General features: G+C 35.0%; 1 protein-coding gene across 3 annotated transcripts in view; it reads right to left on the bottom strand.

Annotated features, from left to right (window-relative positions):
• The window catches only part of Lztr1 (Leucine zipper like transcription regulator 1), a 510,326-nt gene that overhangs the window by 387,300 nt on the left and 99,509 nt on the right, over positions 1-23,517 (bottom strand). For all 3 annotated transcript variants that reach the window (XR_016548176.1, XM_090391043.1, XM_090391044.1), the window contains exons 5-6: positions 19,870-19,949; positions 10,353-10,461 (exon numbers count right to left, since the gene is read on the bottom strand). Coding sequence is in view for 2 of the 3 variants with exons in the window: in XM_090391043.1 (XP_090247169.1) it covers positions 10,353-10,461; positions 19,870-19,949 (189 nt within the window). In the remaining variant the exon portion in view is untranslated. The remainder of the gene's footprint in view (positions 1-10,352; positions 10,462-19,869; positions 19,950-23,517) is intronic.

Here is a 23,517-nt window from a genome sequence, read left to right as displayed (position 1 = left end):
ATTTCTGCTCAGGACATGGACTGGTTATTACTAACACCATGTTCCAATAAAAAAATGTGCACAAATTCACATGGAGAGAAGAGGCTAGGAATAACAAAAGTCTCATTGACTAAGTTATTGTTGATAGTGATGTTTTCTCCCTGGTGCAGGACACCAGAGTGTACAGAGGATTTGAAATTGGAAGTGATCACTGTTTAGTCTTGAGCAGGATAAAATTGAATTTCATATTGAAAAGAATAACATGTAAGAAAGTTTTAAAGCGAATAAAAGTTGAGCAGCTCTAAGATGTGAGCTGTAGACTAAAATACACAGGGATTATTGAAGAAAAAAATGAAAGAGTTTGAGAACAGGAATCAAACCTTGGAGATTCAGTGGCAAACTCTGAAGAAAACATTGATTGATTCTGCCAGAGAGGCATATGGTGAGGTTGTCTGTAAGTATAAAAAAATCAGAACTCCCTGGTGGACACAGGAAGTTAAAGAGGCAGTAAAGGAAAAGAAGAAAGCATATCAAAAGTTCCTGTCAAATAAGTCAGCTTGTGCTCTTAGAGAATATAGAGACAAATGCAAGAATGCTAAACACTGTGTAAAACTAGCTAAACAAAAGTCATGGGAGGACTTTGGCAAGAATATAGAAAATAAATATCAAGAAGGTGGCAAAATATTCTGGAGGTTGTTGAATAAGCTTAAGAATGGAGGAAAGAGTGCTGTAAAAGGAATTAGAGATGATAAAGGTGACATGAAAACAGGAGAAAAAGATATCCTTGAAGTATGGAGTAATTACTTTGAAAAACTGCTAAATGAAACAAGCAGTGATGACAGCACAGTGGTAAAAACACTGACCAGGCATGCAGTCAGGAATACATATCCATACTTGAAGTAGAAAAAGCCACCAAAGGCTTGAAATGTGGAAAGGCAGCAGGAGTAGATGACATTCGACCAGAAATGCTGAAGTATGGTGGTATAAGAGTCTTACAGTGGCTGCACTGCATAGTCCAGAAAGCCTGGACAGAGGGTCAAATTCCCGATGATTGGAGTAGAGCTCTCATAGTACCCATATATAAAAAGGGAAATAAAACTGCATGTGAGAATTACAGAGGTATTTCCCTACTGAGTATTCCTGGCAAGATCTATGCAAGTATACTTGAGAAACGGTTGAGAAGAAATGTGGAAGAAAAGCTTGGTGAAGAACAAGCTGGATTCAGGCCAAAGAGAGGCTGTCAGGATCAGATCTTCACTTTACGACAAATAGTCGAGAAAGCATGGGAATATAACAAAGATCTGTATTTAAGTTTTGTCGATCTGGAAAAAGCATATGACAAGGTGCCAAAAGAGAAGCTATTCAATATGCTGCAGTTATATGGTGTCAATGGGGCATTATATCAAGCAATACTTAGTCTTTACTTGAGTTGTAAGTCAGCAGTTAGAATTGAAGGAAGTACAGGAAGATGGTTTAATGTTAAATCTGGTGTGAGACAAGGATGTACATTATCCCCTCTGTTATTCATTATCTATATGGATCACATTATATAGGAAAGTGGTATTAAACACGATATCAAAATTGGAGATGTTAATGTCAGCTCTTTGCTTTATGCAGATGATGTTATACTTCTAAATAAATCCGCTACACGTCTGCAAGATTCTCTGACTAAATTGAATAGCTGTTGTAGTAGATATGGTATGAAGGTCAGCAATAAAAAGACAAAGACAATGAAAATAGGCAGAATCATTGAAAATGTTAACTGTGTTATGAATGGAGAACCTGTGGAACAAGTAAAACATTTCAGCTATTTAGGCACGATTTTTACTGAAGATGGTAAATTAAATATAGAAATAGACAACAGAATCAGCAAAGCTGGTATGGTGGGAAGTCAATTGAATAAATTCATATGGAATAAGAGAGAAATTAGTCGGAACACTAAATTAGCTGTATACAAGACAGTGTTCAAACCAGTTTTAACTTATGGATCTGAGAGCTGGGTCAGAAATAAAACACTTGACCAAAGACTAGAGACCACAGATATGAGAGTCCTGAGAAAGATTATAGGCGAGAACAGATGGCATCAATGGCAATATCATATTAAAAACGAGGATATTAGGAAAGAACTTGACATTGTCAGCATCCAGGAATGCGTTTGCAGAGCTGATCTCAGGTGGTATGGTCACTTAAACAGAATGGGCGAGGAAAGATTAGCAAAACAAGTGTTCTCTGCCAGGTTGGCAGCAAAATGACCCAGAGGAAGACCAAGATATAGGTGAATTGATACGGCACAAAGTGCTTTAGATGATAGAAATATAAGATCTGATAATGTTAGAGTCTTGACAAGTAACAGACTGATTTGGAGGAAAATTGTAGATAGGAAATTAATAATGATGTAATTTTTTTCATGTAGTACTATCATATCCTGTACACCCCTTGAGGGTACATGGCAGGAATTTGATGATGATGATGATAAGTGCCTCTGCAGTACAATTGGAAGAATGATGGTAAATTGCACCCTTCGATTGAAAAAGGCCTAAGTTTGATTCCTGTCATTACAAGAGGAATCTTTATATGGGCTTTTTCATTTGAAGGTGAGTTAGCTGATTTCATATGGAGGTTGCAGGGTTTTTTCTCCTGGAAACTCGGGATTTTCATCCCATGTATAGTCAAAGCCTTCAAGAACACATGCAAATAGATAAACAAAAAAAAAGGGAGAATTAAGCAGTAGGGGGAGATGGTTAGACGTGTGTAGTGGAGTGGAGTAGAGTGCTCTCCATGATGAGTCTTGGATTCCTTGGAGGTGTTAATAATAACAAGATTTGCATTCAAACTTTTTGAATTAAAAGTATTTTAGAAGACTGCAATACAGCCAACTTTCCCCATATTATAACAAACTGTAGAATGAAAAAAAAAAAAAAAAAGATGGCATAAACTGCACAATCATATTAAAAATAAAGGAGGAAAGGTTGAAAGAATTGCTAACCTTTCTTAGAGACGAAAGGGCAGCAAAACAGATGTCTGATAGTAACACAGTAAGAAACTATCAAGAGGAAGACAAAGATGTAGATCTATGTGGAATTATGCAATTAGAAGTGCATTAGAAGAATGACAGCTGACTCTCACTACAGAACACCATTACATCAAACTTACTATAAACAACCAGACCAAAATCCCACATGCATAATTTTGTGGTAAAGGAAATTCACTACAATAAATACACAATTCCTGTGGGTGCAATGAGTTTGCTATGGTGAGAAATCAATATAAGATCTGACAACACTGGAGTCCTGCCAAATCACATATTAAATGTGGAAGAAAATGGCTAATAGGAAACACTTATTAGTTAAAATATAAACTTAATCATGTAGTATTATCCCAATATCCTGTACACCTTTTGAGGATGTATACCAGGAAATAATGAAGACGCACATAATTTTTCTTTGCTTGGTTTTTCATGATTGTTCCTGTTAAGCTGTTAAATTGAAATGCGGAAAAACATGTAGTAATGAATTCTTTGCTAAGATGTTGCAATAGGCAAATCAATTAACATGGAGAAATTTTATCTGCTCATTGTAATTTGTAGTTTTGACTGTGCCTATTTCCATGTACTATAACTAGCTCCCTCCAGGCAATACTTGGCAGAACAGCTACAATAAGATTATTCAATAACTGATCGGCAAGCTTCCTAAAACTTATTATTAGATTAAATTTAATGTGCAACATAATGGCCAATCCACAAAATTTTTTAAAACAGCCACAAACATCAAAGAAAATATAGTGAATATGGTCATCATGTATTACATTGCTAATCATAGAAAACCAAGAAGAAAGATCAGTGTGTGTGTGTGGGGGGGGGTGAATCAGTGTTGTGTTATATTTATAATCAGTTGTTAAAATTAGAGGTGTGATTTACTGTGCTTTAAATGATAATCATAGTGGATATATCTTCAAAATTATGCCTCATTTTAAAACCTTACACCTCACAAAGAACAATAAAAAAAAAAAAAAGCGTAGTTATAGTTGCAAAATAAAATACTTATTTTTAAATATTAAATTCATAATATAAAAAACTAGAGGCCGCTGAAAAATTTGTGAGGCTTCCCGCTTCCATTTGAAATACATTGTTCTTTCCTTAGAATATAAAACTAACAGGAACTCTGTATTCCATAAAATTCATGTATGTAAGCGTACCATTTCGTCGCTGGACGTATATACACGTCCAGCAAACCTAGATAAGATTCTGTCCGCCTGCTGAAAGAACATAGATAAGAAGTGTAGTTTGACTGTCATGTCCATTAGAAGGTGCGATAATCCTTCACGCTGAAAAGAACACTTTACTACAAGTAGTTGTTGCAGTCAGTAAGAATATATTATTCATATATTATTAGAAACGAAATTCTTCATTTATTATTCTTATTTTACTGTTACTTGTTTATTTTAACAAAACCAAGATACTACTGTTTCTATTTTTGTATTTTTAAACTTTTAACGTAATTGTTGATTTTATTTATATGTTTATTTTGGATTTAATAAATATTTATTTCACTTTTGATAGATTAATACACATAATGATGCCAAGAAAATTTGAATCCGGAGCTAGTAAAAGAAAACGACTTAGAGAAAATGAAAAACAGCTAAATAGTCAAAAGGGGGCAATTTTGTCTTTCTTGCGTTCTGAAAATGAAGAATTTCGTAGAACTGAAGTTGTACTTCACAGTTCTCGGAATGAAAACGAAACATTGGTATCATTATCAGGAGGAGATGAAAGTGAAAATGAAGAACATCAAAATGATGTAAAAAACATAGAAGGAGGGAAAGAAGTAAATGAAACAAATCAAGAGGATTCTGAAGAAAATTTTCAATCAGAGTCTGTACTTACCAGAAAGCAAGCTATCTCTTATCCTACCGACATAGCAGTGTGGCCACTTACTATTAATGAACAGTTTATCGAGCATATTTTAATAAATATGTCCCAGAATGTTGGTAAAATGAAAATTTAAAAAAAGAATACACAGAACACAATAGAATATATGTCAGAAATGTAAATATTATATATCACATTTTTACTGTAAAAAGGCAAAGGAGAAACGAGAGCAGCTAATTTTTTCAGAAACCAGCAAAGCAATTTACTGCTTTGTTTGTAAATTGTTTTCTAAGTCAAATAATAGCTTAATGAAGGGTTTTAATCACTGGGGAAATATAACACGAACTTTATGTGATCACGAGCATTCTACTGAGCATGAAAGTCTTCAGGACTGGGTTAAGGTGGTACAACACCAGGGCAACTCATTGCAAAGGTGGAGCAAGCTACCAACACTCGTATCTCAGTATCTCCTATAATGCAAAACACATCTCCTTGTGGATATGTCTAATGTTATGCATTAAGGGAAGGGCCACTACCCAGACTAGTTTCGACCTTTATTGAGGTCTCTTCAGTGGGAGCCAGGCCCAAGTGGAGATATCAGGCAGAAGCATTAGCAAGTCATCTCCACCTATAGGAATTGCCAATTGGTGAGCCACCCTTTTTTAATAATTTACTCTGGATTTAGAGAAAGATGTTGAAAGTTTATTTTTCACTTGGTTAGAGTATAATAAATTTAGTTTAATCCTTTATCCAAGTGCGAGCAAACAAAGTTTGCACCTGAAAGTATCTTCAGAACTGGGTTAAGGTGGTACAACACCAGGGCAACTCGTTGCAAAGGTGGAGCAAGCTACCAACATTCCTATCTCAGTATCTCCTATAATGCAAAACACATCTCCTTGTGGATATGTCTAATGTTATGCATTAAGGGAAGAGCCACTACCCAGACTAGTTTCGACTAGTTGGTAGCTTGCTCCACCTTTGCAAAGAGTTGCCCTGGTGTTGTACCACCTTAACCCAGTCCTGAAGACTTTCATGACGCAAACTTTGTTTGCTCACACTTGGATAAAGGATTAAACTAAATTTATTACACTCTAACCAAGTGAAAAATAAACTTTCAACAAGACAAGTACAAGACTAGTATTGATAAAATTTTACAAACTTATGGGACTGATACTGATCCAGAAATATTTACTGATGAAGTTAAGCAATTTTTAATAATGATAAAGGAAGAAAATTCTTCAATTAAAAATATGTACAAATTTATAAACGATGGGTTAAGGTCTACTTTTCCGAACGTAGAAACAATTTTAAAAATATTTTTGACGATGCCTATTTCAAATGCGAATGCTGATCGCTCATTTTCAGTGTTGAAACGAAAAAACTATTTAAGAAGCAACTTGCACCAAAATAAAACAAGTGACCTGTCATTATTATGCATTGAATCAGATGTAATGGACTCGATCAATTATGATGACATTATAGATATATTTACTAAAACCAAAGCCAGAAAACAAAACTTTTAGTTATTAATTTTTTTATTTAAATTTGAACTGATTTATTTTTATACTTTTTTTAAAATGCAAATATATGTATACCAATGTTGTATTGTGTTATTAAAATAAGTTATTATGGAAATGTTGACTTTTATTTTCAATAAACTAAAAAAATGCTTATTTTTGAGGGCCTCGTAATGATGATGCGTCTCATGCCTCCAAAAGTATAAATGCAGCCCTGCGTGAACACATGCAGCTACAGCCACAAATTATTCTAAGTCGTACCCGTCCCTTATCCTCGGGATTGGTACGACTTAGAAGGGCTTAAGAATAGCTCTGTAACAGACGAGTAGGCCTAACACATAGAAGGGAGAAGAAGAAGAAGAAGTTAAATCTGACAAAAATTATGAAAGACAGAGGTGTGAGTAAGGTCATGAAAGTTAGAATTGTCATAGCAATGGTATTTCCAGAAGTGTTGTATGGATGTGAAAGCTGGATTATTAAGAAGACAGAAAGTGAACTGATTCATTTGAATTGTGGGTGTGGAGGAGACTATTAAGAATCCCATGGACTGCAAAGAATGACCAATAAGAAGATTTTAGAAAGTATAAAGTCAGAATGCTCCTTGTAGGCAACGATTGCTAAACAAAAGTTGATGTACTTTGAACATTTATGAGAGATGATGAATCATTGGAAAAGGCAGTTATGTTGGGGAAGACCGACTAGTGAAAAGAGGAGGAAGACCACTAAACAGTTGGATGGACAACATAAAATAACTTACCAACTTGAACTTACAATTGTTGAAAGAAAGGACAAGAGGTTGCATGAGATGGAGAGCTTTTGTTCACAAGATCACCAAGAGTCGAAAAGGAGTGGATGTACATAACAACAAAGCAAATAATGTTTGTGTGTGAAGTTTCTTCATGACTGGGCTACTTGCATATAGAGGCTAATGACCTCGCATCAGTATCTTTCAACAACAGGAAACTAAATATATCTGGATGGTTGCATGAAAGTATGAATATGCAGATTCAATCAGGGGATAAAAATTGTGAGTGTAATGACATTTTGACATACATAAATGACATAGAAATAAAATTCTGATGGATATTCTACAGAATATCCATGAGAATTTTATTCCTATGTCAAAAAGGAAGAATGATCATGAGGACTTTTGTTTTTGTGAGTTGAATACACACTTGATGAATCTTTATAGATGTTCCTTACTGTTTTCACACCAAGTATTAAGTAGATTTATGAGTACAATATCCAACTGGTGCAATGACTTTTAACTTCATTCCTTTTAGAAAAAGGAATAGCGTTTTCAGTTGGAAATTTCCTTTTCAAGAAATGACTAAATCAAGACCAAATAAAAAAATATATATATTTAATGAAACTAAAAACTACTATATATGTGATAAGTAAAATAAAATTAAAAACTATAAAACTATTTAGATCCAAAATCTTCTAAAAGCTATACTTTTGAGATCTCCTTTATCTTTAGACAATAAATCCATTCTCTCACTGACTCAATTTATTGCAGAGTTCTTTATCAGGCCTTTTGTCAAAATATAAAACTTCTCCTTAACTTTCATGGGACTATTTAGTGTTTTCTTTTTTAGAATATATTTTTCCATTCATTTTCACTGTTGCACTAAGTATTCTAACCTTGGACAATTTAATTACAAGAAGCACAAATCACAAATTCTTTACCAGAGAAAAACAGTTTCTTTTACTATATAAACAAGAATGTATCAAGAAGAGCGCTTCATTAATGTCACTTTACTACAGTTTCAGATTTCTCTAATTTCATCACAAAATGATTCATCAAAAAAATAATTCATCAATACCACTGGTGTCCTTAGGTTCAAGGTTAAGACAAAAAAAAAAACCTTCAACTCAGCATTTCTTGAAATGGTGAAACAGAACGTCTATCTCCATTTATTACTATTTCTCTGTTGACAGTAACAATTTTTTAGACAAAAGATTCACCTTACTAAGATCTTTTCAGAATCCTCTATTAATACATTCTGACTAGAAAATTTATCAAAAACTTAATAAAACAAAATTCTCTGGTTTGTTTCTCAAACTTTCATTCTTTTCTTCTGTGTCTTGCATTACCTCAGTGCCAAACACTCTATCAGCTGTCGATCACCAATCAGCCTCCTGTGTGAGCATGTGCACTTGTTCAACTAAGCTGCAAGCAAGAAGTTAATAATAGCTGACACATTGTCATCATAAACCAAAAGTAAGATGAATGACAGATATCATCATCATAATGCTAATTATGGGTAGAGACCATATTGGTCTGTTCCGGTCTCATTATCTATCCAATATCCCATCAAATAAACGGGCTATAGGATATCCATGAAATTTTTATTTTTATCTAAAAAGTCCTATGAAGGGTAGATCTCGCCTTGGTCATTTGCTTATTTTTTATAATACAGTGACAATGGAGTTGAATAAAGGAGATGGCTACTGGGCGATGCTGCTGGACTTTGCAAAGACATTTGAGAGTTTTAAATTTTCTGTTTATACTGAAAACTTAAATGAAGTAAAAGAATTGAGATATCACTTTACATTTAACAACTGTCAATTAGTATAAAATATAACGATAGAAGACCTATATCAAAAAAGTTGGCCTAAAAATAAACAGAGAAAAAACTAAAATCATGTTTAATCATTTTGTAGCACCAAAAAAAAAATAATAGAAAACAATTTATTGGAAAAGAGTCTCTTCATATACATATTTAGGTCATCTCACTGATCTAAACTGTGGACTCCAAAAGGAAATAAATAGAAGAGTTCAACTTGCCTGGAGTGCATTCAGAAAATTGAAAAGCATTTTTCAAAACAATGAGGTCCCACTCTGTTTAAATAGGAAGACATTTAACCAGTGTATACTTTCAGTCATCACCCATGGTTGTGAAACGTGGTCTAACCAAAGCACCGACAAATAAATTAGCAACAACTCAAAGAAAAATGGAGAGGCTGATGCTAGGCATCACATTAAAAAATAAGAAGCAAAACAGCTGGATAAGAAGCAGACTCGTATCACTGACATCATTCTTTACCACAAGCGACTAAAATGGAAATGAGCTGGAGTAATGAACTGTCAAATTTTGTTAGGAAAAATTGATCAACCATTGTCAAGAACAGAGAAAGGTGGAAGGAATTGGAGGCCTTCATCCAACAATGGACAGAAAATGGCTGAAAAGAAGAAGAATATCAATTTCTCATCAGGCACATCACAAGTGCCAATTATACATGGTTAGGAAAGTGAAACTAATAAAAAACTAACAGAGAAGCAACTGGAAAAAGATTTATAATTATAAATAATGATCATTTTTACAACAACCATAGTGAGGAAGGCCAAATCGAATTAAGAAAAAAAGTTAGATAAACGGGCTACAGGATATCCATGAAATTTTTATTTTTATGTAAAAAGTACTATGAAGTCCTATGAAGGGTAGATCTCGCCTTGGTCATTTGCCTATTTTTTATAATACAGTGACAATAGAGTTGAATAAAGGAGATGGCTACTCGGTGATCCTGCTGGACTTAGCAAAGACATTTGAGAGTTTTAAATTTTCTGTTTATACTGAAAACTTCAATGAAGTAAAAGAACCGAATTGCATAGCACACACCCATCCACAAAACTTACAACACCTTCCTTCGAATTTCAATCAAACAGGTTGTAAATTGTAGACCATCTGTAAATTTACACTAAAAACATCTCTTTTTTTGTTAGATTAGCTATGTCTATTTATTTGTTTTAAAAAAAAGTGTCAAGAACTTAATAAACACACACAGACACCCTTACTCTCTTTATTGGAGAAAAGGTAGGTGTGTCTGTGTATTTCACACACACATGCATATATCATGTGTATGTATCATATAGGTATGTTTTCAATAGAAAATACAACCATTTAAAGGAGAGTTCCATTTTCTCTCTCTCCCTACCTCCCCTTTTATGTAACAGATGAAATATATTTTGCAAAATTTAACCATACCTTCCTTCAAATTTCCATTCAATCCACTGACCAGTTGTAAATTTATACTCAAAGAGATCATTTTTATTTGTCAAATTTGAGTTAGAATGAATATCTCCAGTATATCCACCTAAAAAAAATATATATATATATATATATATAATATTTAAATCAATCAATAATAAAAATGTTAAAATTTTAAAGTTAAAATGTTAGATTTTAAAATAGTTTAATATCTAATAACAGTGAAAATATAGCCGCAGTCTCTATAACAGTTAGCAATAACATATACCTGCAGAATGAAACTTCTAAGATAGCGATAAAGCTATCTGAATCAACACTAAGTACTTTTATTTCTTCCTCAACTAACATCTAATACAGAAAAATTATTTTTAAAAGTTTCAAAGATCACTTTTTGTAAAACTTCTTTCATTTTATACATGTTTCCACATTATATTGTTACATTATACATTATATTATATTATGGCTGACATTATACACTGCTCAAAACAATTAGGGGATATTTTAGTTTCTGTTGGATAATTATAAATTTCTGAAAATAATTATAACTATTGGGGACTTTATACATGAATAAATATTTCTTACTTATGGATAGGGTGTAATGATGAGATATTGTTTAAATAATCGATATTTATTACAATTTAACAAATTATACATTTTAGCATGAAATAATTTTAACAAGAACAACAACAAGAATATCCCCTAATTGTTTTGAGCAGTATATTAATATTTGCAATGTTTATATCCATTTTATTTCACTGTTTAATTGTTTATGTGCATGACTCGTTGCAGAATGTGCAAAAATATATTTGCTTGATAGAAAGATCTGCAACAGAAGTGAAAACTGGTGAGCACGTGACAGAAGGGTTTTGAGAACAAGTGCCAGAGTTGTTGGGAAAGCAAGAAGAATGAAAGTGGTGAGTTGAACGATGAAAGATGAGAACATGCTAGCAAAAATTGTGAATTTGTGGCCATGGTATAATAGAGATAAGCTGAGACAAAGAGCTATGATTGTAAATGAGTCAGTGCAAATGTTATGCAGGAGAAATGGTGTGAGTTGGTAGATGTGCAGAATAAGTTTGCTGAATGGAAGAACTTATAAGTCTGAGTTAAATAGTGACTTGAGAAAGTAGTGCTCTAAGAGTATTTGAAAGTGGAGAGACGGGATAACTAGAATGTTGAGGAGAGGGGGGGGGGGGGGGAGAAAGAAGGCGAGTGTATGTGCTCAGGCAACCTAGATGTGAATAAGTGGAAGAGTGATCACATGATGCTGAATGCAGTTCCTCAGGTTCTCAACATTACTGGGATAATCAATGAGGGGTAAGGGAGGTTGCGGGGTGAAAAGAGGTACTGCAGTTTATGTATACTAATGCAGAAGGTTTCAGAATATGGGTGAGGAAGTTTTGGTTGTGATTAGTTCAACTTGGCAAAAAGCAACAGACATTAGTGAGTGGTCGATATGGAGATATCGACCCCTCACTAATGTCTGTTGCTTTCAGTTTCATGGAGATATAGTCATAGGGAAAGAATGTATAGAGTATAGTATTTTCAGTGAGGGAAGAAAAAAAAAGTATATCAGGAGAACGGAAATGCAGAGAACAGTTCATCTGGGGCTATGTGCTGTGAAATAGAAGCCAAATGGATAAAATATACAGTTGGTTGCTATTATAGGCAAGGGAGTATAAGAGAGAATGTAGATGGTATGCATTGGCAAGTTAGCATGAGTGCAAGCCGAGTAATTATTATGAGAAACTTTAAGTATGGGGATAGATACTGGAAGGAGGAATGGTCAGGAGGTAAGAAACATGAGGCACAACAGTGTTGAATCTGGTCATAGCACCAGAGAACTTAGCAGTAATCAATGTTACTGCTAAGTAACATTGAGACTACATTGTTTCCGAATGAGGAAAACGATAATATAGTTAACCTGGGAGATTGCCAGACAAGCAGAATTTTCTGTTAAGAAGGAATGTATGAGGAATTACAAGGCAGATGATTATGACAAACTGAAGAGTTAGCTTAGAGCAGTTTCATGGCATAAAAATATGGAGGGTAGAGATATCAACAGTGCAAGGGAGATGATCAAGGGATGTTTGAAGAAAGCAATATCAGACAATATACCCAGAGTCAGGAGGATAAAATAAGTAGGTGTTAGATGGAGTAATAGGAGTTGCAGAAAAAGTTGTAGAGGAAGTATAACGAAACAGGTAGGTTGGTTGGTTGGTTGGTTGGTTTATTTGGCACAAAAACTACAAAGGTCATACTGTGCCATACTAAAGGTTACAACATTAACATTTGCAGAAAATTGTAAACAATTTTCTGCAAATGTTACCTAGAGATGCTGCAAAGCAGCATCTCTAGGTAAACAGAACTGCTGCAGAGGGCACAGCAACACACAAGGTCAGAGGTTGTTACAGTAGTGCAAAAATTGTTAACAATGTAAGTTAATACATAATATATGAAACACTAAGCCATGGAATGCAGATCTACATATATGTAAAATTACAATAGATGCCTTTATAGCAGTACAAAAATAGGCAAAAAGGGATTATTATACAATATGCATGGATGAAAATTAAATTTAGCAAATGATATCATCACGTAATCACAAGTAAATTAAATTATATCATTCAGTCTTATGTCACAAGTATCCTTGAAACAATAAATTTAGCAATGAATTTAGCAGAATTTAGGTAAGATGTATCTACATATAAACAAAATTACTGCAAAGATTTCAGCAGTACATAAATAGACAACTATAGGTTAACATATGTATATACAAAACAAGTCAAGGAAAGCAGTGTCTACATCTAGTAAGATTACAACAAACATTATTATACTAATACTTAAAGAGTCAGAAAGGAGTTATCATACAGCATTGATGCATAAAATTTAAGTTTAGCATTATTGTATTTACATATTAACAAAATTACAGCAGGGTGATACAAATATACAAGATCAAGGCTTATGGTAATACATAATTGGTCAGATTTAACCTAATGAATAATATGTATGTATAAAAGTTAAGTTAAGCAAAAAAGTATTTACATATAAACAAATTTATGGTCAAATGTGTTTGTACAAATTAATTCTTTCTAAAAAATTAAAAACATCATGCAATTTGACTGAGTCTGCTAGCATTTCCCTGGTTGTATATGGCTTGGTTAGATAGGTGAAAATTTCATTCCTCTCTCGTGTAAATTTTTGACAATCTACCAGAATATGATGAATAGTGAGATGTGTGTTGCATTTTTCACATATGGGAGGGTCATCAGCTCTCAGTAAATGAGAATGCGTAAGGTGACTGTGACCTATGCAGAGCAAGGACAACCTCCTCCCTTCTCTTCATACATTGACTAGAATGCCAGTGTTTAATTTCAGGTTTAATGTCATATAATTTGTTTGTTGATGCTTCTTGCCATGTTAACTCACACTGAGCAATTAGCTTTTGATCTTATAAGTTGTCTGTAGTCTGTATATGAAACTGTCAAACAGTATGTGGAGAAGGTATGAGCTGATTTAGCAGCTACATCTGCAGCCTCATTTCCTTTGATTCTGATGTGGCTGGGAATCCAGCTGAACTGAACATCGAAATTAAGGATTTTCATTTTGTGAAGCAGGTGTAGCACCTCATAAAATACTGAATGCGGATTATACATAGGAGAGGAGATAGCCTGTAAAGAGTTCAATGAGTCTGTATCAATGATACACTTTTGGTAGCAGTTTTCTTTTATATTCACAAGTGCAAGCTGAATGGCATGTAACTCTGCTGTATAATTACTGCAGTCTGGTGGGATCTGATTTGAGATAATAATGTCAGGAAACACAGCAGCACAGCCAACAGAAGTGTTAGTTCTTGAACCATCAGTATAGATGGGTAAGAAATCAGCATGTGCTGCTCTGTGTGCATTAAACAATTGCAGGTAAATGGATGATGGGTTATAAGATTTCTGTAGCTGACAAAGTGAGAGGTTGCAGGATGGAGTGCAAACCTGCCATGGAGAAATGCTGTTATGTTTAGTGTAGCTAATGTTATCAACATTTATACTAACAGCTTGCACAGTTTCTTTAATACGCATACCAAAAGGATGTACAGCAGTTTGATGTGTGTGATATTGAGCTTCCCAATACAGAGGGAAGATACTATTCCATGTAGAGTGATCTGGGAGAAATTTTATTTTTAGGGCGTAATTAAGAGACAACTGTTTCCATCAAAGTGATAGAGCCGGTTCATTTGCTTCAACATAGAGACTTTGAGTGGGTGAGGTGCGAAAGGCACCAGTAGCTATCCGTATAGCCTGATGAAGGATGGAATCCAACTATCGTAGGTTACTCTGTCTTGCCGAACCATAGACTTGGGATAACATCATGTAGCTACTGGAATAATAGTATGTCCCATTTTTAGTTCAGGATCTGGGTGATGAGTGCGTTTTCGACAGAAGTGTATGCAGACACTTTTTTCTGTTGAAAACCTAAACCCATTATTAAGAGCCCACAGAGAGACATGATCAATTGCTTGCTGAAGTTGTCTTTCAATTACCCTCGTGTTACGTGAGTGACAGTAAATTGTGAAGTCATCAAACATATAGTGCATTATCTACAGTGGGAGGAAGCTGTTCAATGATTGAGTTAATTTTAATACCAAAAAGGGTTACACTTAAGACAGAGCCTTGGAGAACACCTTGTTCTTGATGATATGGTTGAGCTAGCGTACTTCCCACTCCGACTTAGAAAGTTCGCCTGGACAGAAAGTTTTTAATAAATATAGGGAGGTGTCCTTTGGGACCTAGGTTATAGAAGTCTTTTAATATGTCATATCTCCAGGCCGTGTCATAAGCTTTTTCCATGTCAAAAAAAAACTGATACAAGATGTTCTCGCTTCAGAAATGCATCTCTTATACAAGTTTCTAACTGAACTAAATGGTCTAAAGTTGATCGATGTCTATGGAAAACACATTGTGTATTGGAGAGAAGACTGTTGCTTTCCAAATACCAGAGAAGTCTGGCATTAACCATTTTCTCTAGAATCTTACAAAGACAGCTGGTCAGAGCAATGGGTCGATAATTATTTGCTTGTGTTGGATCTTTTCCTGGTTTTGGGATAGCAATGACAATTGACTTATGCCAAAAACTCTTCCTCTGCAAATATTCTATTGTATAATAAGAGAAGAAGATCCACAGAAAATGATGGTAGATGCTTTATCATTTCATAATGGATGTTATCAGGTCCTACTGCACTAGGGTGAGATTGTAGGAGAGCTCTTTTTAGTTCCTCCTTGACAAATGGCTGATTATATGGCTGAAGAATGTTGGTAGAAAAATTAAGCCTTTGTTTCTCTTGCTGCTCTTTCAGTATTAAAAATTCCAGAGAATATGAAGCTGTTGCTGAGATTTTAGCAAACGTTTCGCCCAAAGTATCTGCAATAGCTTTGGGATCAGCAAGAACACTTCCATTATAGTCTAAGGTGGACAAACTACATCTGCCTTTCATTTTCCGGATTTTATCCCATACAATTTTTGGACTGGTCATTTGATTAATCGATGTAGTAAATTGGTCCATGATTGTTTTTGACTCTGATGTCTTGCATAACGTGCTTTGGCTTGAGCACGCTTGAAAGTTATTAAATTTGATGTGGTGGGGTATCTACGAAATATGCTCCATACACTGTGTTCATCTTTTTTGGCTGCCTGACATTCTGGGTTCCACCAAGGCTTTGGATAGACTGGAAATTGAGATGATGTTTTTGGGATGGAGGTTGTTGCTGCCTGGACAATGCATTCTGTTATATATTTTACAGCTTCATTGATAGGTGTTTAACTGATGGTATCAGCATTAAATTTTGCAAGATAAGAGAAAGTGTTCCAGTCAGCCTGGTTCATTTTCCATATAGATATCCATGTGGGTGAACATGGTTCCTGTGAAGACATTGTACAAAGAACAGGAAAGTGATCACTTCGTATATGTTCTCTTCAACATCCCACATGAGCAGTGGAATAATGGAAGGGGAACAGATTGTAAGATCAATTGCAGAATATGAGCGAGTAGGCATATGGAAGAAAGTACTGAGTTTATTATTTAGAAGGGAAAGGTTATTATTATCAAGAATTTTTTTAATGATTCGACCTCGTCTATTAGTGTTGGCACTACCCCATAGAGTATTGTGACCGTTAAAGTCACCCATCAAAAGTATGGGTTCAGGCAGTTGCGAGATAAGGTTATCAAGATCAATTTCATTTAACTCAGCATTTGTGTGGTAAATAAATTGAACATACTGTAATAAGAAATCCCACAGAGAAGCGAATCGCTACTGCTTCCAGAGAAGTATTAAGTTGACCTGATGGAAAGGAATATGACTGCCCACTAGGATAGCTACTCCTCCATGAGCAGGACCATCTCCAGTTCTGTCCTTACATGCAACAGTGAAATTCCTAAAGGTATGGTCCTCATTGGGTCTTAAGTAAGTTTCCTGTAGACAGAAACAGAAAGGTTTGTGTTTCTGCAACAACATCTTGATATCGTCAATATTCTGGCAGATAGCACGACAGTTCCATTGTAAAAATTTTCTTATTGTCTTGATTTTATTCACTTGTCTGGTTTTCGAGAGGTTGAGGGCTTACCTTAATCAGATTTATATTTATCCACTGTTTTAGGGAAGTATGGACGGCCAGTGTACATCTCTTCCTCTGGTAGTGTGTTCAAAACATCAAATGTATTAGGGTCAGTTGGTATGTTTAGTTTGCTTTCAGTGGGTATCGAGGTATCCATTTTTTCTGTGCGAGTGTTGGGTGGTTTATCTTTGAGTGAAGTCTCCACCATAATTTTTTTGACAGGTGAGTTTTCATTGACTGGGACCATTTTTGAAGTTGTCTCTGGAGTAAGGCCATAGTTGCTGTTGTTGAGTTGCTGTTGCCACTTTTTTAATTGTTACTTTTTCAGCATAAGAGGATCGTAGAGCAGGTGTAATGGTGGCCAGCTTTCTTTCTGCATCCTGATATGTTATGTTTTGTTCTGTTTTAATTTTTTGTATCTCTTTTTCATCTTTCCATTTCTGACATGCATGAGAGTATGCTGGATGATCTCCCTGACAGTTGACACATTTAGTTTTTTTTTCACAGCAAGATTTATTATCATGTTCTTTACTACTACATCGGGTACAGGTAGTAGAACCACGACAGGCAGTTTGGGCATGCATGTCCATATCTTTGACATTTAAAGCATCTCAGCAGATTACGGATGTACATTCTAACAGGACAGCTGAGATACCCTGCTTTTACAGATGTCGGAGGCCTAGGTGTATCAAAAGTAAGGATAATGTTCAGAGCTTAAAGATCAAGGAATGATGGGTGCGAGGTGCATTCTGATATGCAGGGATGGTCGCCTGGTCTCAGGATGCACCTCGCACCCATCATTCCTTGATCTTTAAGCTCTGAACATATCTCTTCATCAGGAACATCAAGGAGATCCCATTCTGATATCATTCCTCTACTGGAATTGAGTGTTCTGTGAGGTGTTACTGCAATTTGTATTCCACCCATTGTCGTTGCTCTCAGTAATTTCTCGGAATGTTGTTTGCACATTGTTTCCACTAGGATATCACCAGAACGCAATTTCTTGACAGTTTTGAAAGGTCCTGCCAGTCCTTCTAAACCTTTTTGGATAAAGAAGGGTGACATTTTCCAAATTGGTTTTTCACCTGTTGCATGAATGATTAAAAAGGTTGGTATTTTTATGTTAGTATCCGATATCTTTTGTATCTTACTTCTGTTTCCATATGCTGTGTCTATATTATCAGTACTTGGTTGGGATTTTGTAAGGGTCCCTGAAACATTTGAGGATGAAGAATTCATATTTAAAGAATTTTTAATTTGGTGCCAGAGCTCCCCACCCACCATGGAGCCACACACACATGGACGCCCACTACCTGGCAAGCAAAGACTGCGCTCAGGAGTGGAAAGCCAGGGCTACCCTGGACGCTATACCGGCAGGTCTAGGATCCAGACCCCGGACCATGGGGTGAGAGACTTACTGCAACACCGTTGACCCTTGCAGGCAAGCCCACTAGCTGCCTGATCCTGGCTGGGCCATCCAGGACCACCCGTCTTGCCAAAGCAGGGGCCAAAGTAGTGCAAGACTACCAGGATCCCGCTTTCCGGATGTCCATGGGTCGCACCGCACAGTGGCCGGGCGTTGGATCCCAGTGATGGTGGTCTGGAAAAAGGATAGTGAAAAAGACTCAGGAGAAGTAGAGCAAATAATACGGAAAGAAAAGCAAAGAAAAAGAGGAAGAATGAAAAGGGCCAGTACCATCACTGGGAGGTCCTTCCACCATGAACAGGTGCACCACATGGAGGGGAAGAAATAGGTGATGTCTAGAAAGCCCATGAGGTGCAAAGTGAAAGCAGGGTGATCTGTATAGAGGGAAGGAGAAAGGCCACAGTTATTTACAAGAGGAAGCTAGCTGATGAAGCCAAAAGATATCACGAAAAAATTCTTTCACTACGTGGCAAGTAACAAATGCAGTGGTATGGAGGTAAAAGAATGCTCAATGAAATAGTTGAGTTACTTGAATGATCGTTTTGCAAGTGTCTACCATCCAGGTGGAGATATTCCAGTACCAGATGTTGCATTAACTTATAGATAGGGAGACTGATGGGAGAATTGAGGTAGATGAACTGAAAGGAGGTGCTTATGATTTCAGTACTGTAATGAAAATATGGCCATGTCTTTAAACGTATTAGCATTAGAAAAGTGTACAAGCGAACTGACCCATTGATCAAGTTGTTTAATTTGAGCCTCAGTTCTGCAAAGAACTGAGGCTCAAATTCTTTATATTTTTAATTTTTCCTCTGGGAAAACAAGTTTTCCTCTGTTTTTATAGTTTGTTATTATTACCAAATTCAGAGTATTTCAATACTGACACAAATCCAGCAATTAATTGTTACCATTATTATTAAACTAGTCTCTTGTTGAAATGTTACCAGAAAAATTTTATATGGTTGAGATTCATTTCCTACTCTGCTGTTTGGGTTTCAAATAGATTCAGTCATTCCTATTTCTTTATATAAGTCACACTTGCTAATAAGTGGAAAAATTTGTTACTACTAGAATCTTCAGCACAGGTAAGATTCATAGTCTGATTTCTTATTCTAAAATTTTCCACAACACTCTACCTGTACTGGTTTGATATCGTTCAAGAAATTTATATTTATGTTTAACGTCAAATAATGTAAGTGTTCCCAAAAACAATGTTTTTTTTTTCATCCTGCAGAATGGATAAACCACCCAGAAGAATACATGCAATTTACAGACATACACAGCCCTCGTTATTTCAGCCATAAATCTAAAACAAACAAAAATTCCTTCCTTTTCTTAATTAGCATTATCTGAATATACATCTTACAGTTATTTAGATTTGAGTTTGTCTGCTCTAGAGCAATATCCTTTATCATTATATATCTATAACATTATGAAAAGTTATTTCACATTTCATTTAACATTTCACATTAATATGCTCACCAAACACAAACATGCTGTTCTCATGAACTACAGCAGAATGGTGATATCTAGGAGCTGGTGGAATCCCTGTAGTAAAAGCCCTAGAAATTAATTAAATAAATATATATATATATATATATATATATATATAAACAAACATATATGTGCATATGCATATTGAACAATATAGTACTAGTCTTCAAATAAGTCAAACTCCAAACTACTATGATGATTTCACTTACTACCACAGTGGTCACCAGAAGTGAAAACAATCATTGCTATGTTTTTGTTTTGTTTTTTTTTAAGTTTAAAAATTAATCACTTATTACACTTTATTTTTGGGGGGGAGTGATGAATATCAGATATTTGCTAACAAAGTTACTTAACAAAAAAATTAACTACAATTAATTTAAGTGATTTTAAACTTAATACAGCTTGGTGAATATCCAAAAATCTCCATCACAAAAGGATTTTTATTGTTTACTTATTCATATTTTTTAAAGATATTAAGGCAAGTGGGATGCTGGATGCAAGCAGAATTTCAGATGAGGAAGAAAATGAGATGGTATGGAAGACTGTTGCACATGCAAGTAAGTAAGTAAATTAAAGATGCCAAAAAATTATATTATTTTTTTAATCCTTTATCCAAATGTAAGCACACAAAGTTTGCACGTGAAGTATCTTCATGGCTAGGCTACTTGTACACAGAGCCTCTATATACTAGTAGCCTAGTCAAGAAAATATTTCATGCACAATCACTTGGATACAAAATTAAACAAAAATATAATTTCTTGGCATCTTTAATTTAATTTATAATGAAGTGAAAAAACTTTCAACAAGGAAAGCAAGTATTATTATTATTAAAATTGTTATTTGGGACCTCCATGGAGTCAATTAGATTCATCATTGGAGGCCCATCTTAAACAATGTGTCTATGATATCATTCCTTAAACTCATTCACTGTTTCTACTTTCACTATCCTATCAGGCACTACACTCCAAGGTGCGATTACCCTCCATGCAAAAGAGCCACCATCACCCTCTTACTCACACTTCCATACCCAACTCCCAAGAATAGACTTCTGTCCTTGTTCCTTACTCTTGATGTACTATACAAAAGAACTTCCCAGTGTCAACCCTGTAAGTGCCTAAAACGTCTCAATCATATTTTTTCTCCTTCTATCGACCAAACGCTGTAGCCTGCATACCCTCAGTCTATCCTAATAGCTAACATTATACAGTCCTGATATCATTTTTGTCATCTGCTTTGCACCTTCTCAAAGGTTAATTTATCACCTTCAAATCCCAATGACCAAATTTCAGCACAATAATCCATGTGATGTCTGATCAGGCTTTATGCAATGAAACCACAACTCTTCTATCTCTGTGAGTCAGTGTCCTTCTCAGTATTGTAGCAATCCTCTGAAGTAGTACAACACTTTTGTACTACATCCTCTAATACAGTTCCTCCAACACAATATACAGCTTCCTATCGATGGATCCTAAAGTTCAAGATCTGACATTTAATTGCATCAAATTGACATCCCCATTCATTTGCCCATCTGTAGATTATTCACATCCTCCTGAAGGGCTATCACCTTGGCACTATTACTAATAATCGTTCCCAGCTTCACATCATCTAAACAATTGAATATTTCCCTGCAAGCCATTTACAATGCCACTGATATAAAGGTCAAAGAACATGGGTCCCAATACTGAGCATTGAATGACTCCACTTATAACCTTCTGTCTCTTTGATACTGCTTCCCCATACACAACTCTGATATCTATCAGACAGCCAATCCAATTCACTAACCTGATATTAAAACCCATACACTGTAACTTAATTATCAGCTTATAATATGGTATCCCTGTTCAAATGCCTTTGTAAAATAAAATAAAATAAAAATTTTAAATGACGGTATATACCTTTCCCTGATTAACTGCTTGTTAATTTATTATAAAAGGCAATTAGATTACTAAAACAAGAATGCCCCCTTAACAAATACATACTTACTCTCACAGACATTACCTCATCTGCCGAATGTTTGTACATACAATTGCTCACTAATTTCTAAAAGTCTTAACTACAGAAGAATACAAACTGGCCTACAGCTGGACACTAGCATTCTACCACCACCCTTATGCAATTGGCACAATCTTACCCTTCTTGGACACCTTGACCATAGCCAGACTCTCAATGGAGTTTTCAATTCCTTAGCATATTCTCTCAAAATATGGTGAAATTCCATCAGTCCCATTGCATTATTGACATCCAGAAAACTTAGTATTTGTAACACTTTCTTGTTGCACTTCCAAACTTGAACCCTCCCCATCCCTCTAGTAATAAAACCCTTTTTTTATTACCAGAATGAAATATCCCCATAAAGTGATTATTAAACAACTCTATGACTTCTGCATCATTCACTCTACTCCCATTTTCATCTAACAAAATCATTCTTCCACAATCATCTCTCCTACAACTGGTCAAATAATGAAAGAATTCCTTCAGATTTTCTTGGATCTCAGGGATAATCTCTTCTCATATGGCCCTTAGTTTGGCCTTCCTTAGCATGTTAGTCACTTTCCTAGCCAGAGTCTTATATTCCTTATGTAACTGTTCTCTGCTTTTCTTCTCAAATCTTGTTCTCCATTATTTTAATAGTAATTTTAATCATATATTTTAATGTTATTACAACAACAAATAAAAAAAATTATAAAAAAGATGTTTATTAACTAGTTTAACTGTTTATTAAAATTCTACTGCACTGATTCGCAGTAGAATTTTATTTGAAGTTAACCTTTGTGATCTGTCTTAATGATATTGAAAATTTCAAATGCAATCAAACAAGCATTTATTTCATGTAATTGAAAGAGCACATTAGATGTTACAGTTAACATGCAACAATGAGTAAGTGAAACAATTCAAATTGTAATGGACAAAAGATCTAAAGTTCTAATTTGGAACCCTCTAATGTAAGAAAAGAAGAAGTATTACATGTAGAAGTTGATCTTAAGATAACAATCTCCCACATTTTTAGTAAATTAATAAATGGCAGCAAATGTATTTTTTATATTCCCCAAGACAGATGTTAACAGATCTTCCTGTCTGTCCATAGTAGACCAAGTCACAGTCACATGAAACTTCGTAAACTCCAGAATATGCCATGAGATGGAGTTTATCCTTAGGAGAGTAGAGTTGGTAATTTAACAGATGGTTTGAATGTAGTGCAAGGGTTATATTTTGGCTATCTTTTCAAATACTGTGAACATAGGGAATAGGAAGTGGTATTTTGTTTCTTGTGTGTTTGAGGATGGAAGAGGGGGGTAAGAGGGCCATGTAGTATTTTATCTACTGTATTTACTCGAATATAATATGCACTTTGTTTTCACAAAATTAAAGCTAAAAAATTGCAGTGTGATATATATGCAGGGATTTTCGGAAACTAAAGTTTTCAGGAAAAAATGAAAATGGATATGACTTACCAAGAATTTCCTATTCGCGATTGCTACTTCTGTCCTTGAGAGCAGTTTCCTTGTGTGTGTGTGTGTATCATCAAAGTCATCTACCCAAATGGCGTCATCTTCTTTCACATTATTTCAAGCAAATATTACCAGTAATTTACAAGACTAACTATTATAATAACGGAATTAACTCACGTCAATTATT

Source organism: Typopeltis vanoorti, chromosome 4 (genome assembly GCF_054136105.1).
Source record: "Typopeltis vanoorti isolate ZY-2024b chromosome 4, IOZ_Tvanoo_1.0, whole genome shotgun sequence".
In the NCBI taxonomy this organism is placed as follows: Eukaryota; Metazoa; Arthropoda; class Arachnida; order Uropygi; family Thelyphonidae; genus Typopeltis; species Typopeltis vanoorti.
This window is presented reverse-complemented; position numbering and strand designations above follow the sequence as displayed.